General features: G+C 37.9%; 1 protein-coding gene across 1 annotated transcript in view; it reads right to left on the reverse strand.

Moving 5' to 3' along the window:
- The window catches only part of LOC126825243 (uncharacterized), a 173,801-nt gene that overhangs the window by 23,626 nt on the left and 130,075 nt on the right, over positions 1-20,100 (reverse strand). Inside the window, exon 5 of the mRNA XM_050554811.2 lies at positions 5,500-5,553. Within this exon, the coding sequence (XP_050410768.1) occupies positions 5,500-5,553 (54 nt within the window). The remainder of the gene's footprint in view (positions 1-5,499; positions 5,554-20,100) is intronic.

Consider the following 20,100-nt stretch of genomic DNA (forward strand, 5'->3'; position numbering starts at 1 on the left):
GACGACGCCACACCCTCCTACGTCTGTCCAAAAAATCAACAGTGAACCTTGACTCATCTGAAAACATCACATTGCTCCAGCGTCGATTATCCCAGTGTTGACGATCCCTACACCAACGACGTCTTGCCTGAATGTGATGATCTCTCAAACAAGGGATCACGCGAGGACGTCGGGCGCGAAGGTGACCCCTATGCAGTCGATTCCGAATCGTCTGGCCACTCACTCTCACACCAGTGTCTGTTTGAAGACAAGCGCTGATCTGATTTGCTGTGATGACACGATTTCTCAAGGCCAAGGTACGGATAAATCGATCCTGGGCTTGAGTTGTCGCCCTTGGTCGACCTGAGCGTGGTCTGTCCTGTACAGATTGTGTATCACGGTATCTGGACCATAGCCTGCTTATGACAGACTGAGAAACATTCATCGTCCGCGCCACAACCGCCTGTGTTGTGCCGATCTGTAGCATGCCAAGGGCACGTAACCTTTCATTTTGGGTAAGCCGACGCATATCAAAATTTGTTTTCTGGTCACTAAAACAATTAAACTGATGTTTCCACCCTGGAATTCAATGCCACAATGACTGTAACATTCAAAGTCAGAGTCGTGCAAATCTTGGGTTGGACCCCCATGATGATCCCAAGCATCACCTGCATTCCATGCGGTAGCTATTGGTGCATTTGGGCGTCACATGTAACTGGAAATGTTTCTTCTGTTAGGTTCTATAGTGACTTTTTTCGTAGTCATTTGCATATTTTAGTATAATGCCCCCAAAATCAAATATCCCCTACTTTTTTTGAATAGTATATCTAGACAAGCACATAATCAACTCTCTAGAACATTAGATGGCCGCAATTTAAATGGATTAGAATGCCCGCAAGATTTTAAAATTAAACTATAAAATGGATGATCAAGACTTAGTCTGGTTTGTCCAGTTCCATTGCTACAATAATAAATAATCTCACTGTATTGTCCAACACTTTTAACTTCACTCAGAATAATGTGATTAGAATGAAATTTTAATATATTAATTTTTTATTATCTTTATTTTTGACTATTATAGCAAGAAAAAAGGCTAGTCCTTTATCTAAATCTTTCATAATGTATCTTTAAATTATGAAGTCAGATAGCTTTAACACACATCTCTTTAAATCAGGATGTAATTATATGATGATATAACTAGATTTATAGTAATCTGGTTGCAAGGATAATCCATCAATAACAACAATTTAATAAGTCTATGTGGTTGTCGTGGGTGGGGAATCAATACCAGACAAATTACAATCAAAATGGCCGATGGTGTAGAGATACACCACAGAGAAATGGGATTTATCATCAACAAAACACAAACTAGGTCATTTGGGGACTAATTTTATTTCAATAAATTGTTTGGGTGTGGGGGTCTTTAGCTGTGGGTGGAAACGGGAGGGCCTGGAGAAAGACCACATGGTTGGACAGGTGACGCTACTCCTTGTCATGTACAAGCAGGGGATCCCCATGCCACTTGACTCTCCTCCTCTCTCTCTCTCTCTCTCTCTCTCTCTCTCTCTCTCTCTCTCTCTCTCAATGCTGTTATCTCTCTCTAAATGCTATAATAAGGAATAACTGGCATATTATCTTGGATTCTTGAAGATTCAAGTCGTATTTTGGTGGGGGTTAAGACTTAAAAGACAAGATTGTGGAGTCAGTAGGGGCAAATTAGGTCAGTAAATTGCTGATTTATATTGTTATATCTATAATGATGTTAATTTAAAGATATATTACCACGTACAAACTGGGTGATATGGACTAAAAACATATTCAAACTAATTAATTTGTCATAATTTTGCTTCAAATCCTTCCCAAACATTATAATTGCCAAGGAATGCCCTGCTATAAAAATTTGGTCAAACCAGGTCATGTCTACGTCACGTGACTTACCTCTCTTGGAAGTCAGAGGAAAATTCATTGCATTCATTGTCTTTAATCGCTCACTATTTATTACAAATATCGAATCCTTATTATATTCTCGGATTATCCACTAACCGAGTCTTTTTCCGTCATTTTTATCTCAGAAAGTGTTGTATGTCTAAGTCTTCATAAAGTTTATCAACCTGTACATCAAGCGCTCAATGTCCGCGTGTAACCTTTGACATCACGCGTGCAGAAATTCCTAATCGTCGGCTGTCGATTAGGGGAACCCTTACATTTTTGTCCTGTATATGCTCCATGAGTGCTTTTCGGGGAATCCAGTATTTTTCTAGTAAGACTGGATATCTCTACTTTCAATATATACCAAAATTGCCATACTTTTATTGGAAATAACCACCCGATAAATACTTTTCTGGGAACCCATCTTTAAACAATACACCCATTATATCTATATATATACTTTTTATTTTCTGATCGATCAACATCATTTAATTGGCACGATAATGAATAACCCTTGTATTTTATTGCCTTCATTTCCAATTCCCAGAGGTAAAGAGAATCGGATATAATGAGACATATTTGAAATTATTGAAAAGATCGCTTACTATAATGCACCAGTCATGTTCTAGATCTGCTATTGGGGTGAACTTGAATTATCTACCCTTGTCACTTTCAATCCAAGTATTCTGATCATATACATTATGTTGGTTAACCAGTTTAATTAAAATTACACCAATATTTTGTCTCTTAAAGACTGGATGGGGTGTGGATGGCCGAATGATTAGCGTGTGTGCATTGTTTCATAAGGTCTGTCATTCAGTCAGCTGGCGTGGTTCCGATTCCCCGGTTGTACGTGACAAGGAGTAGGGTCTCCTGTCCAACCTCGTTGGTTTTCTCTGGGTCCCCCGGTTTGCTCCCACTGCTAAAGACCCCTATTCACAAACGAATTATTGAAATAAAAGTGAACCATGTGCTAGTCCCGAAATGACCTAGTGGACGTTAAACTCCATTTTTCTCTCTCTCATCTTAAAAGAGAGAGGGAGAGAAATGGGTTTTAACGTCCACTCAACACAAACTAGGTCATTTGGGGACTAACATAAGGTTTAATTTTATTTCAATAATTTGCTTGCACGTAGGGTTTTTTAGTAGTGGGAGGAAACCGGAGGACCCTGGAGAAACCCCATGAGGTTGGACAGGTGACTCTACTCCTCGTCACATACAACCGGGGATTCAAAACCACGCCAGTTGACTCAATGACAGGCCATATGATACAGCACGAACGTGCTAACCATTCGCCGCCCCTCCCCCCTCTTAAAAGCACATATCAAGGTAATGTGAATGTATAGAATGTATATAAAGTGATCTATATTCATTATTCTAAAAAAAATATTGTAATTTCTAAACAATTATGGTCAGTGAAATACGTGAACAGTCCAAATTGAATGGCAGTTTACAAAGCCTATTCTACATGTTTCTTAATTATCATTTTGTCATTTGTGAATCAGCCATTACTAATTACTTCTGGATTGTCTTGTAGGACATGCTTTTCTTTGTTCATTACAAATGGTGTCCGAAGCCATAGAGTACACGACTTGTGTACTGATTTTAAAATGTTTATTGTGTCTGAAATATTAGATATTAGGATCCCATATGTTCATGGCAAGATATTGATTGAAATGGACCAATATTGAATCCCAATTCATGTTTTAAATTTCAAATATTATGGACAATCACAACATGTATAGAGTTAGAGATTTAGCTCCTTTAAGTTGATACCAAGTCACGGCTTTGGGTGTTATATGAAATCACCACTACCAAAACTTGAGGTGTTCACGCTCCCACTTTTTGTACCAGCTTCTCGTCACTCAATCATTATATAAAGTAGGGTTACATGATTATACTCCAGCCATTAGACGTAAATCATCACCTATCTCATAGAGAGAGAGCGTCCACTCATATGTCTACACCATTAATACATCAATGTGTTTACAAGACTTTAAGATAAGTGCCCTTAACGCTTCTTCAATTATTCAGAAGATACTAGTATAAGTGAATACAAGGTTCGCCATCGAGCAAACAAATTTTCTCCCAACTTGTAATTTACGTCTGATCTACTTCAGCAAGTGTTACGTTAATGTCTAGTCTAGAAGTATTATGTTTGTACAACATTTTTAATGCCTATAGTACATAAAACTATATTAACCATGCTATAAGAAATCTCTTAAATTGGTTGTAACCGTGGAATCTTGCTTTTTTATGAATGGCAGTTGAGCTTAATTTACAACTTGGACTAAAGTCCCCATGGTTATCTTGAATCCAGTAGCCATGATCGGTATTAATGATGGGTGTCATGCATAAGGCAGTGATGGGAGAGAGGAAGAGAGAGAGAGATTAACTCCACTCACAACAAACTAGGTCATTTCTGGACTAACATATGGTTCAATTTCATTTCAATAATTTGCTTGCACATTGGGGTCTTTAGCAGTAGGAGGAAACCAGAGGACCCGGAGAAAACCCACGAGGTTGGACAGGCGACCCTACTCCTTGTCACGTATGCCGTTCATGCATAAGGCAGTGATGCATACTCCTTCTAGAACATTTGATAATAATTCTCGTTTGAGTTCACATAGCTAACAAATCTGTATAAAGCTAACAGGTATCAACTGTCTCAGAAGGGTGGGTGGGTTGCTGAATGCTCCAAAATGTGCACTTTAGATCATAAGGTCTGTCAATGAGTCAAGCGGTGTGGTGTCGATTCCCAGTTTGTATGTGAACCTCGTCATTTTTTCCCAGGTACTCTGGTTTCCTCCCACTGCTAAAGACCCCTCCACGCAAGTGAATTACTAAAATACAATGGAACCATAACATTATGTTTGTCCCAAAATGAGCTAGTTGGTGTCAAGTGGACGTTAAACCCCATTTCTCTCTCCCTCTCAGGCTCACAATAAGTTACATTGTCCCTTGAATTATTAAATACTGTATAAGTTCTCGATGGCCATGACTGGTTTTATTACTATCCAACCAATAAAATGGATGCAGTTTTGGTCCAGAATACTTTCAATTCTCTTAAAAGGGCCAATCTTGATTATATTTTGGAAAATAAAACTTCTTAATTTTGTGATAAAAGCCCTTAAAATCCTTTACCTTAGGCAGGGCAACTAACTCAATATACGCGATACGTTTTCTAACAACTTAGCCCCGTCAGTCGTCATCTGGAAATCGAGACCGGTGTCCCAAGCTGTATTATACGGTGTCTGGATAAAACCAGACTTTTATTCTATAAAAATAATGTGTAGGTGAAATTTACATTTCGTTATCAAATACAGCACGTGGTTCATGCACTGTATAGTCCTCTAAAGGAATGGGAATCGATTATCAGGTCACCCAATGAAAAAATTGACCCAAAATCTTAAAAGGGTTCGGTTTTGACATTCACGTCCAAACGACTCAATATTTTGAGCTGAAATTATGAGACAAGGTACATACACCATTCCTATACATTTTGGCGCTTAAATTTCATACATACACATATATTTATTTCTGAGACCCTGTTAAAATCGGGATGGTCCCTTTAAAAGAGAGAACACTTACCTCAATTTTTCTTTTTACAAAATGAGATCCAGCACACAAAATCTTTAAGGAAACCTGAAAAATATATTCATTGTAGAATAAATATAACAAGAAAACTCAGTCAGGAATATTAAGCACCCTTGCATACCAAAAACTAAGTTCAATTTGTTTCCATGGAAACACATACATTACTAAATCTGAGAAATTTCTAATTAACAAACGATCCCTGCATTGCCAGAGAAAGTTCATCAGGATTTTCCGGCATGGTTTCCCCTTGTCAGTGGTGCAGAACAGCTGTCGTCGTTCGGATGGTATGAAAAACCGAGGACCCATATGCGTGCACGTAGCAAATCCCATTGGCAGTTGGAATTTGATATAAAAATACTCTGTAGTGCCACTGCCCGGGCAAAATTTCCCTCATAGCACACTGTATGACATATGCCCGTCGTCATTAGCCCAGTAGGAGCAGAACAGTAGGACGTTAAACCCCATTTCATTTCATTTCTAATTAACAGTATACTATATTAGATTGATATTGTGAACGGTTTATCAGGTATGGTCTATAAGCCTGGGACATCGGGTTAATGAGCTAGTGCCATATAATTACTCACTAAGCAACGGCGCCTCCTGAAAATGTAAACAGGAAAATATTCAATAACTGAACTGCACTAAAAGATTATGCCTACAGCACTGGTGGCCATGAACCCATATTTCTTTTACTTCAGAACACAATGTTCACAAGACGGACTATTTTCTTTAACATTAACTGTGACAGCTAAACGGCCCAACATGATTGAATATTAGTCTTAACGACTGTACAGATATGGAAATCCTAATTAAATCCGAAAATAGAGATTTTTTTCCCTGTCTCTTGTCGGCCATAAAGGTTATGTGACAGTGTTTGTGACAGCTAGTGGGGTTAATATGACGAACAGTGAGAGGTGACGTTAATGTATTGTGCTCGTTAAACGGAAGTTAATTTGAAGAGAGTTATATCCCTCGGTGAAGTAATTTCCTGTTGTATTCATACGACTATAATCCCCTCTTCCCTACTTTTTTCTAATTTCCCTTTTCAACTCTGTATGTGAAGAGAGTGGATCTACTCTGCTGTCACGTATAGGAACTATCACGTGGAATCAGGAACAATTATCTAATATAACCACTCAAGTATAATCCTGCAGTAAATATATCAAGACTTTTAATTGAAACAAAATGCTATTGAGGCTCTTATACTAATTCAAATATATACAAATGTAGTTTTTTAGTCCATATTTTTTTTATATATATACAGGGCGAACACTAATCCCAACCCTAACCTAAGACCTAGTCCCAATGCTTACCCTAACCCTAACCTACAATCTCCCCAACAATCACATTCTCCAGTGTCCTCTGTTAGTTTTTGTCGAGTGGATGTTTAACCCCATTTCTTTCTCTTTTTCTATATTTGTGAATGTCATTTGTCTGTTCAGGGTTGTCAACTACACTAGGACTGCCCCAAGGCTGAAATTTGGGTACAAGGGCAGCTCAAGCCGCAGAGTGATACAGACCTAGCAGTGTTGAACTACAACTTCTGGTTTAGTGCAGTGATACTACCACTGCTAAAGTCCCCTATGAGCAAGCGAATTATTGAAATAAAATAGAACCATATGTTAGTCCCGAAGTAACCTAGTTTGTGTGGAGTGGACGTTAAACCCCATTTCTTTCTCTCTGCTCAGAAAGGTGGGAGACAAAAATATATGGAACAATTGGACATAAGAACTACTTAAATTAGAGCGTATATTTTCATTTCGATTCCAGTAGATTGGTTCGGCAGGGGAGCCAAGGTGGCTAGGTGGTTAAGACGCTGGCTCGCTAGCCTGGACGTCGGGTGTTCGATCCCTGCATTGGCCCAAGAAAGTTCATGGATTTTCCAACGTCGTTTCCCCTTGTCAGTGGTGCAGAACGGGGGGCCCGACAAGGACAGCTGTCTAGTCCTTTGGATGAGACGAAAAAACCGCGGCCCCGTGTATACATTGGAATGCACGTAAAAGATCCCTTGGCAGTTGGAATTCGATTTAAGAGTAGGCGATAGTGCCGCTGCCCGGGCAAAATTTCCCTCATAGCATACTGTATGGCGCATGCCCGTCTTCATTAGCCCAGTATAGGAGCAGAACAGTAGGACGTTAAACCCCATTTCATTTCATTTCATTTTGGTTCGGCGGAGTCAGACTAATATCATCCAGATCCTTCTCGTGATTTAGGAACATAAACAAAAACATTCATTCACAACTTTATCAACATGGTTTCTCATCTGTAAAACTTCCATTCATCATTCAATCCCAGCGGAAGACATTCCTATACTCTTTTTTTCCATATAAAATATTTTCTGGTTTAGGTTTATTACAGGATGTAGAACATGTCCCGTCTGACTAGTTTTCTCAAATTTGTTAATGGTTTCTCTGATCGAATTCTGAGATTCGCCACAACATTTGGTAGACATGCATTAATTACTGCCTCCGTACGTAATGGACTACATCAATTCAAAACAAACCGATTTCTGTCTAAGTTGTTGTGTTTTCGTGGAAATAAATATATGTGATTAACGTAAAATTATGACCTATGTCTAGGTCAAATGTTATTTTATTATTTGTAATTCTGTTTTTAATTTGAAATCTATATTTTAATATTAATCAATTACTATAATAGTATGTGCAGGTGGACTGCACCACACACAAAACAATTACACAAGACAAACCTACGGACAGGACACAGACACCACAAACAACAAACGCACATATCAGTTCAAGTAAAAAATTAAGGACTCCATTATAATTAGCCATTAGAGACAATTAATCAATTAATTAAGTTGTAACTTATATGACAGATCTCCCAGTATAAGAGATTATCAGTGTTTATTGGGGTTTTTTTTCAACTATTGTTTCAACAGAAATGAAATGAAATGAAATTAAATGGGGTTTAACGTCCTACTGTTCTGCTCCCAACTGGGCTAATGAGAAAAATTTTGCTCGGACAGTGGCACTACGACCTACTCTTCTATTGAATTTCAACTGTCAAGGGATCTTTTACGTGTGCACCAATGCGTACACGGGACCTCGGTTTTTCGTCCCATCCGAAGACTAGACAGCTGCCCTTGTCAGGCCCTCCGTTCTGTATCACTGACAAAGGGGAACCATGACGGAAAATCTGGATCAACTTTTTCGGCCAATGCAGGGATCGAACACCTGACCTCCAGACTAGCGAGCCAGCGTCTTCCCCACTTAGCCACCACGATCCCCAAATGTCTTAACCCTTTAGCACTTGGTACATTTACATATTAATCATGACTACACCAGTTGTTTGAAGAAAATTAGTAAATGTGACATAGTTCACACTAGTATATCCCTGGACAGCCCGATTACGCTCACAACTATAGTTTGTTAGACCAAGAGATTAAGCTCACAACTACTGTTATAAATTTCTTAACCCTTTAGTACTTAGTACATTTACATACTGTACCCCCAGTGTTTTGAAGAAGGTTAGAGAAACGTGATATAGTTCACACCAGTATATTTCTGGACACCCCGATTACGCCCACAACTATTGTTCCTTTTATCCCCCCATACCACTCGAGACATATGAAATGAAATGAAATGAAATGGGGTTTAACGTTTCACTGTTCTGCTCCTAAACTGGGCTAATGCGTACGTAACTAACCTACGAAAATTAATTGGTGGCTAGCTTTTTTTTCGCACGTATACAGTGAATGGCCATTTTGCTCAGTAATCCCAGCCAGAATTTGGCTATTTTCTCAATTTGCGTTAAAAGTTTAAAATATTTGTTTTAGAACTGAAATAAATTAACTATTAGTCAATCACAACGCAAAAGACATCAACAGAATTGATTGTGTATATCTGAAATAGACACGACCGACGCACAAAATAGTGCCAACCATTCGCAGACACTGTCATTGAAGACAATGTCAATTCTATGAGTTGTAGATGTTATTTTTGTGAAAAATCATTGGAAGAAGAGAGAACATGTTGGGACTGTACAAATTATATAGTCTTTATGGGTGCAAAGGACACAATGCTGAAGATAAACCTATTGTTTACAATTTAACGTGTTGTTGACCTCATGACCCATTGACGTCAATGTCATGACCTGTGATGTGTAGATCACGTGATATGGATATCATGGCTATTGACTGTGTCTGAGATACTTCTCCACAGATAGCGTGTCTCAGATGTTCAGAATGGGGCTAATGAAGACGTGCATACGCCATACAAGGTGCTATGAGGGAAATTTTGCCCGGGCAGCGGCGCTACGGTCTACTCTTATATCGAATTCCAACTGCCAAGGGATCTTTTACGTGCATGCCAATGTGTACACGGGACCTCGGTTTCTCGTCCCATCCGAACGACTAGACAGCTGTCCTTGTCAGGCACTCCATCCTGCATCACTGACAAGTGGAAATCACGCCGGAAAATCTGGATGAACTTTCTCGGCCATTGCAGGGATCGACCACCAGGCTAGCTATCGAGCATCTTACCCACTTAGCCACGTGATAACCGAGACATATGTGAATAGCTCTCTGAATTGTAAGTGGTTCCACAGCTATTCAAGTAATTAGATCGGTTTGGGGCAATCTATAGGCCATAGTTACCATTTCGAGTGCACCAAGGACTACAAATAGAGAGAAATGAGGTTTAACTTCCACTCGATACAAACTTGGTCATTTCGGGACTAACATATGGTTCAAATTTATTTCAATAAAATCGCTTGTGCGTAGGGGTCTTTAGCAGTGGGAGGTAACCGAAGGATCCAGAGAAAACCCATGAGGTTGGACAGGCGACCCTACTCATGATTCAACGTGCACGTACGGTAACCATTCGGCCACCCCCTCTAAGTTAAGCCATTCGGACATCAACCTAATCCCCTCTAAAGGGTTAAAACCTTTCAATCAGTAATGTTTATAAAATATTTTGATATAAAATGACAAATTATGTTATATAAACCCATTGTTAGTCTCAAAAATGAAATGGGGTTTAACGTCCTACTTTTCTGCACCGACTGGGCTAATGAAGATGGTGAACCTTTCTAAAAGATTGGGATCGAATTCGTACGTGTAAGAATATCTAAACTCAATGCAAAATCATCCCGTTGTATTCCACTTCAATAACTATATGTCAACAATTTACCTCTTTGGTATAATATTGTTCTGTACTCTTGGGATTTAAAGTAATTTTACAATCGTAAATTACATCAAATTCTCACATGAAAGATGAATAAATATTTAAGCATGTATAATCATCAAATCTAACCAAACGTGTGAGAAATTTCAGTCCGTAAAGTCTATAAAAGATGTATTTTCTAAATATAGAATCAATCTAACACGCTTGTCAGCTATAGTTTAACAAATTATTCTGATATTCTCGATACAGCAAACTTATCGAACTTATTGATCAGAACTTTAAAAGATATAAATGATAAGGGATTTGACCAGGTACCAGGGAAATGAAGAAGAAAGACAAAGAAACAAAAGGACATCAAAATATTACCAAAGTGCTAGCAAATATGTGTGGTTTAATTTTCAAGAGCGAGATATTAAGTAATATATAGAAACAACACGAATCTTGTTTCAATATATTTTTCATTGTCTTAAGCTTGAGACCATCAAACAACTTAAAATACAGACACTTGCACATGCTTTGCTATGAAATACGTCGTGCTGGTCCAAAATTTCAACTAGTATAACCCATTTTTGACGAGTGCGAATCAGTTCGCACCCATCATTTGGCGGTAGCCAATCAACTCGCTGACCCATCATACCTGGCAACGGTATTAGCGAAGAAAAACACCAGATCAATCACCTGATTTCTATTTTTTTTTTTTATTTCTTAAATTAATGGTGATTGAATAATGAAAATAAAACACCCAATGAAAAGGAATGTTATATTCGCTAATTATTGAATAAAAAAACATATGTTTTAACAAAGGATTAAATGTTAAATCAATCTGATTACATATTACATTAGTGTTACTTTGCTCTTATTTTTTGAAAAAAATTTCACAAGTTGTTTTCCTTTATTTTGTTAATGTAGAATGGTAATGAACTGCTCTTTTCATTTTCTTTGTTTTATTTGTTTCGTTTGAATTTGATTTATCTGTTTAGTTTTTGATTGTTTAATTTTTGTTAATGAAGTTGATTCTTTTAAACTTTGTTTTTTATTTTTGAACTCTACTTGGTGTAGGTGTTCATCAGGTAATACCTCGACTGAGTTCAATATAGAGATTAGCCTGTTGATTTGTTGGATATAAACCTTTGAATAATAGCGCCTAACAGGCAGCTGTGTTTAATTATGTTCTCCTGATTTTGATTGTTTCTGTGTGTTTGAAGTATATGTTTGTGAAATGCGCTTAGAAACACTTCACGTGTAATGAAGCGCTATATAAATCGAACAATAATAATAATAATAATCCCATTTTGTCAGGTACCGGTACATTCAAAGAGATATACGAGTACTGGTATTTACTTCTGGGACCCTTCTATGATTGCTGTATGGAACACCCCTCTATGATTGCTGCATGGAACACCCTTCTATGATTGCTGTATGGGACACCCCATGCACTACACCCCTATGATTGCTGTATGGAACCCCTCTATGATTGCTGAATGGGACACCCATCTATGATTGCTGTATAGAACCCTCTATGATTGCTGTATGGGACACCCCTCTATGATTGCTGTATGGGACACCCCTATGTTTGCTGTATGGGACACCCCTATGATTGCTGTATGGGACACCACTAGGTTTGGCTGTATGGGACACCCCTCTATGATTGCTGGATGGGACACTCCTCTATGATTGGCTTATATATGGAACCCCTCTAATGGCTTATGGATGGGTCCCCTCTATATTTGCTGCATTGAACCCCTCTATGATTAGCTTATGGATGGGTCCCTTCTATATTGGCTCGCGGGACCCATGACAATCATAGAAGGGGTCCATATGGCAATCATGCATGGCTTCTGTACACCATTCATATATGGGTCCCGCGCGCCAATATAGAGTGGACCCATCTATGACTGGTGTACAGAAGCCATGCATGATTGCCATATGGACCCCTTCTATGATTGCCATGGGACCCCTCTTGGATTAGCTTATGGCTTTGAGATCCCTCTATTATTAGCATATTAACCATGAATGACTGCCATATGGGTCCCCTCTATGATTACTTATGGGGTCCCCTCTATAATTGGCATATGACACCCCCTCTATAATTGGCATACAGGTCCTCCTCTATAATTGGCATATGACACCTCCTCTTTAATTGGCGTATGGGAACCCTCTTTTATTGGCATAATAGGTCTCCTCGATGATTGCTATATGGGTCCCCTTCATAATTGGCATGTGGGGCCCATCTATGATTGGTGTATGGGATCCCTCTATGACTGGCAAATGAGAACCATGTATGACTGCCATATGGGTCCCCTCTATATGATTGCAATATGGATCCCCTCTAAAATTGGCTAGGGTTGTAAATGTTAACTCCGAATTTAATAATGATAATAATATGAAAATTGCTGTCTAAATTATTTTTTATCCCCAGAATGACTTCGCCCCTCTCCTCACTCCCCCCCCCCCCCACACACACACAACCCCAAACATTAACAGTAGGGCATTAAACCCCATTTCATTTCATTTCAACTCGGGCAGATTTCCTTTATTGTGTAGCAGAAGAAAACACAACCTGAGTTTTTTCACTTATTGTGATTATATTTATCACACGCTCGGCCAAACTCTTTACGTTTGAGAAACTACAACGTAGATTTTTGTGGCTTCTAAGTCTGCTGCCAGAAAAATGAAGTTTCTTTTTATTTGCTTAAATCTTTCTTTTTGGGTATCACGATCTACCCGAATTGACCCAAATCTACCCAAATCCACCATTATTTCAACTCATATCAATATTTGATAATATACCGTTCTTTTTTTTTTAAGGGGGGTTAGATGGCCGAATGTCTAGCATGTGCACGCTGTATCATAAGGTCTGTCATTGAGTCAATTGGCGTGGTTTTGATTCCCTGGTTGTACGTGACAAGGAGTAGGGTCTCTGGTCCAACCTTGTGTGTTTTCTCTGGGTCCTCCTGTTTCCTCCCACTGCTAAAGACCCATACGTGCAAGCAAATTATTGAAATAAAATTCATCCATATTATGTTAATCCTGAAATGAACTAGTTTGTGTCGAGTGGATATTAAACCCTATCTCATTCTTTGTGTGTGTAATTAACTGTAATTATATGTTTAATAATATTGAGAAATCAAAACATTGGAAGAACCTTGACCTTTTCAGGTAATCAGACAGTATCGAGAAATGGGTCAATCTATACGGAAATTACTGACTTTACACCGCAAGATAAATCGCTAAAACATATAAAATGGTAACCAAGTGGGAGCCGCTCTCCAATAATCACACGTGATTTATGAGTCTTTAATCACATAGGTCTTCCACATGAAGAATTACTGGACCAAATTTATGCTCCATTGGCTTCATTTCTAGAAGTTGTAATCATGAAGGTTATCAGAAAAAGTCGATTTTAGTTAAAGAACAAGTGTCCTAATAAAAAGGACTATAATCTATTTGATAGTAGGCAAAGGCAAGATTTAAAGAACAATGTGTATAACTGGCTTAAAGGGAATATCACCCAGACTCAGGGCCAGATTTAACAATAGGATTTTAATTGTGGTGCAGAGTGCCAGCATATAGCCTTGTTTCAAGTGTACACATAGAGAATCTCCTACCAGTCTTTTTTGATATAGAAAAATATCAACACAAGTTGATAAAGTAACAAAAAACGAGGCTCATATCTGCCTTTTTACTTTATCAACGAGTGTTGATATTTTTTGATATCAAAAAGGACGAGTAGATTTTATTTATCCCCCAAACCCTTCTTACATGCACAAATAGATAAATATAATTCTTTGCTGTAGAATACTATAAATCATGGTGCGTAGGTTTACAAAATCGTCTTTCTGATTGTTTTATGGGTATATTTCTGTCTGCGGGTCAGCCGCAGCAGTGTTTTGATCTTGGTTTTACAGGGTATTAATCAATCCATGGTTTAACAAGATGCCAAAACTAATAGTGTATCAAACCTCAGAAATCGAGTCTCAGGGAGTCAATTTTGCCGTGCGGGATCACACTTGTGGTGTTTGCACAGCTAGCACATACGTTGCTCGCGGGCAGTGGTGGCACTGGGGGGGGGGGGGCAATCTGGTCTGCCCTCTGTTTGCCCCCTCAATAATTTTAGAAAATAAAAAAAGTATTTGCGATACGTTTCGGTAATCAATACCTTCTACGGTGAATAAATCCTACATCCCCACTCAGTCATAAACTTGCATGTTGTAGAGCATTTCCAACAGTCTATTTTTCAAAATTTTCTTGGCGAGGTCCCCAATGTACTCGCTACTTTGGCGCTCACAAGGGGAATTCGCTGAGGTTCGCAAGTCCATTCATTTGACATTTTGTTCTCTAGTCGGATAAACTAGTGATCATGCGACGAACGGTATCTGGGCAGATCTATTTATCTCGACAATCGGTGCCTGACAGAAAACTGTAAGACAGCATTTCTGGCAGTCTATTTTTCAAAATTTTCTGGGGGAGGACTCCCTACTTTGACACTCGTGAGTGGGCTTCGTCGTGATTCGCAAGTTCGTTCATTTGACACTTTACCTCATCGATCAGTGCCTGAAATACTGACAGGCTGCATTTCCGGCAACCTGTTTTTCAAAATTTTCTGGGGGAGAACCCCTACCCCTAGTTGAAGCTCGTGCCTTTGCCCCCTTAACCTTGGACTTTGCCCCAGCTTTGCCCCTCCAATCACTGACGGCTGGCGCCGCCACTGCTCGCAGGTCGGGCGAGGCTCTGCCTGGCTTGTGAACCAACCGCTATTCTCTGACACACTGTGGCCCAAATACAGTATGGCTATAATGATTCCACCAAGCTACTTACTATCTTGCTACACATAACCTAAAATATAAACTCTCTGTTTCCAACATCAGGGGTGTGGATGGCTGAATGGTTAGCACGTGCGTGCTGTATCATAAGGCCTGTCATGAGTCAACTGGCGTGGTTTTGATTCCCTGGTTGTACATGACAAGGAGTAGGGTCGCCTGTTGAACCCCGTGGGTTTTCTCCGCGTCCTTCGGTTTCCTCCCACTGCTAAAGTCTCCTACGCGCAAGCAAATTATTGAAATAAATTTGAACCGTGTTAGTCCCGAAATGACCTAGTTTGTGTCGAGTGGAGGTTAAATCCCATTTCTCTCTCTTTCTCTCCAACATCAGTATCTTGATTGGTTATGACAAACGGAAAACAACATCTAACTTACATTCTCTTTAAGGCTAACCCATTTATATGGAATGCAAGGTACTAAGATGTTTATTTCTGGCGACATTTGATCAAGCAAAGGCTGTTCTTAGAGCTTACGTTAAGCAGATGAAATGACACGCTTTGCACCATGGGTTTAGAGTTTTTGTTCGTCCCTTCAAATGGAAATGATAACGATATAATCATAAAATTGCTTAAACATACATTATGCTAGAGCTTAATCTGCCTATTGTAGGTCTTTCTTTAGGCCTGAAATGTTATCTAAATTATTAATTAGACATTAATTAACTTATCCAGACCATAATCAACCCTTGATGTCATTGCTAGCCTGCGACATCTACTGGATTAGGATCCAATCTGCTGCTCTCCGCTCATTCATGTTTACATCAAGAAATAGATAATCAAGACTATATATTTTATTGTACGGACTTTAGTAATGATGATCGAGACTAGGCTCATAATTCAATGGCTAAATTCTCAGTTCATAGTGGATCAATTTGACTGAAATTTTCAGCAAATACTCTTTACATTATCTAGGTCTTAACTTGGCAAACACATATCTTCTTTGAACATATTAACACAGGGTACAATTATGGCTACACAATTACTGAGTTTAATACTAATTAATCTCAACTTTTGTCAGGGACATTATGTGACCCATTTACATATATAGGTGAACGGGCTCTATATGAATGTTAAGGGGGTAGAACCTGAAATTCCTTGAAAATTTTTTGGGTTAAATATGGCAGCACAGGTCGTCTGCGAGAGGCCAATGAACAGAGCTTACCATGTTGGTGTGTTGGGATCCCCCCCGCCCAAGAAAATTAGGGAAATTTGACAACCGTAAACACATTTTCCTGCTATTCAAGCCTATGAATAAAGCAACTTCAAAGTGATCTAATACAGTGTAACTTAGGTAGCTGACTTGAACAATCATTCACAGGCAAAAGCTTATAACCACCCTTTTTGTACTAAGTTTAATACATCTTTATCTACAGTTTAATGCCTTTTTTATAACCTATGTTAAATAGTTTGATGTAGAGCCATGTCCAACGACGAAAGCTTATAACCAACCGCCCTTGCCCTAACCCTAACCCTATCTACAGTTTAATGCCCTTTTTAAAAACCTATGTTGAGCAGTTTAGTTTGATGCAGAGTCCCACAGCAAAAGCTTAAAACCGCCCTTTCTGTACTCTAAATAACACGTCTTTATCTACGGTTTAATGTTGAGCTCTTTTTAGTTTAATCGAGTTTTGGATACTTATCATTATTTCATCACTTCTTCAAGTAGCATAAAATCGTTCATAATCTGATAAATAAATCTTTTGCGACAATTTCCAATCGACTTCCACCAATCGTCAAGCATACTTGATTGAGATCATGCTAACCTTTGATCTTCTTGAATCGGTAGCTAGACTGGAGAAGTGGACACCTTTATTCTTGTGAAGGATAATTTAAGTGTCTGGTTGACTGGTGATAAAGAGTAGACGCGAACTACATATATAACGGTTTTGTGAGGTTGCGTCATGCTGTTCGTGTGACTTTTGAAAAATTAAAGCACATTAATTCTAATTACAAGCTGAAATTAAGACAGAATTATACACTGAAATAAGATATTTGACACTTTAATATTAGGTACTAGCTGTATTTACACGTCAATATATATGATACCGTACGGGAAATTCTAATATTAGGTAGGCCTATCGGTATCAGCTATATTTCACATCAATATTTCACATCAATATAAGGCAAGGGATATATTTCACAATGGAATATCAGTCCAATGGATCCGTCCTGTTCAGTATTTACAAAGTTATGATAAATTGAAATGTCATCCATCCATCTATGCTGCTCGATTGTATCAAGACGCTACCATCTTTTACTGGTATGGAGAAACCTGCTGAGTCAAGTTGAAGTCTGATTGAATCCGAGCTAGGACATTATCTAGCGTTGGTATTTTCATTTTGTTTTCTTAATTAAATGTTAACTTATCAATCTGAGTACATATTGAGCATGTATTAACCGTGGGAAATTTGAGTTTTTTTGCAAAAATGCAATGGTTGCATCAAACCTTTAACTTTGGAAATATCTGCGCGATTATAGTATTCTAATAGTCCAGACCATTTCTATGGAATAAACTACGTCAATGAAACAATTAACGTATGAATGGGTCTAATAAATCTAAACTCAAAATATTATTTTTTTCAAAACCCTGATCTGTAAAATAATCAGAGAATATAACAACCAACAGTGCCTGTGAAACCGTTCTTCAGTATTAAAGTAGCTAAGTCTCTAACTCAATATCATCCAAAATTTTCCACATCGAAAACACGAATTATTTGTTAATTTAAATCAACATTGATGTTGTGATCTTACCGGGAAAAGATGGGCTTCCGATATCCAATATTCAAGACAAAATAAACATTTTACGATTGGAACACGAATCGTGTACCATAATGTGTTTCAGCGTCATTTGTAACAGGGGACTTGAAGAATGAGGCTAGACATATTCCAGAAGTCATATCAAACGCTGACCTCATATTCTTATATGGAGAGCATGCGCAATGAATACTATCAGTGTAGACTCGAATAAACAGACGCTAGAGATTTCCATTCGATTGAGACTTCTGGCGTTTTTCGCCGAACATAATTGTTTTGAAATTAGAGTAAAAACGGAAACGACTGAATGTAAATCAGTTAATATATTCATTCATATTACATTATTATATACGTTGCGACCTATTTGTGTCAATTTCTAGGTCCGAAATATTAGTGATTTAGCTCCTTTGACAGGCTTTATAAATGATGATATTATTATAATAAACTACAAACATACTTATGGAAAACAGCTACTGATTTATTTAGGTGACGTTTCGAAGAATATTCTCTCAACGTTTTCAAGCTAATGTTTTCCATAAGTATGTTTATAGTTTATTTATCTACCCATCAGTTACTAAATGCTACTTAAAGAATATTATTATAATGGTGCTAATGATGTACTTACGTTTATTTTGAAATATCAATCTAAGTCCCTTAAATCTGGGCACTGTTTCAAATCTTAAACAAGATAATTACGTCAGTAGTATTCTAATGAATATGCACGCAATCCGGACGTCATTGTATTCCTAACATAACCATAAACAATTACAGAAAAGGTTAAAACAATTGAATGTAATTTTAAAATGAACAGAACATATAATTTCGTTACCGGCTTGAAATTAAAGGAGCTAAATGGCTAATATTTGGGTCCTAGAAATCGACACAAATGGGTCGCAACGCATAATTAAATATTGGATATCAGAAGCCTATTTTTTCCCGGTAAGATCACAACATCAATGTTGATTTAAATTGACAAATAATTCGTGTTTTCAATGTGGAAGACTTTGGATGATATTGAGCAAGAGACTTAGCTACTTTAAACAAATTAAGAATATTCGGTAGGAGATGTGCTGTTGTTCTTGTCTCAATACCCGACAAGTGACCTCCTGCAATAATAATAATTGTATTTATTTATATATACCTCAACGTTTTAACTATGTATATTATGCACCCATTTGCATTAATATTATATATAAAAATTATTTAGGAAGAGGGGTTTTACATAGACTAAGCCTATTCCCCAACCCCATTCAGTCAACCTGAATAAAATATTGTTTAAACCATTTCAAACTAAGGTTTTCTGTGTGCAACATTTTTTGGGACAAAGAGTTAACCCGGAAGTGGTTCCACGAACAAAATATTATCTTTTAAAATCTCTCTCCCTCTCTCTCTCTCTCTCTCTCTCTCTCTCTCTCTCCATAGAAAGTAAAAACGAAACAAAATATATATCTGTATTTTAATCAGATTGTGTTAACCTTCTGGGAGATGTCTCAAAATGGTGCCGTTGTAATGAAAGCTGTCTTTTATCAAGTCCAATTTGTCTGACTTATTTTATATTATTAGGCCCTAATGACCTGAAACCTATTTAATAGACTCAGACTTAATCAGCCATACTTGTTGTAGGTCCACGCATTAATCACTTTATAATTCATTGATTTTTGTTTTTTTGCTTTACTTTCTCTTTTGTCATCTGTAGCCTACAGTTATTTAAACGTCACCAAAAAAAAAAGGTGAAAAACAAGAAAACAGACGAACAAAAATCTCGTCAATCTTAAATTGACCTTTATGAAAATGATTGGATTCGTGAATTATTAATTAAACAATCGACATTTAATCATGAAATAAAATGGGGTTTAACGTCCTATACTGTTCTACATA

This window comes from Patella vulgata, chromosome 6, assembly GCF_932274485.2.
Source record: "Patella vulgata chromosome 6, xgPatVulg1.2, whole genome shotgun sequence".
NCBI classification, from domain to species: domain Eukaryota; kingdom Metazoa; phylum Mollusca; class Gastropoda; family Patellidae; genus Patella; species Patella vulgata.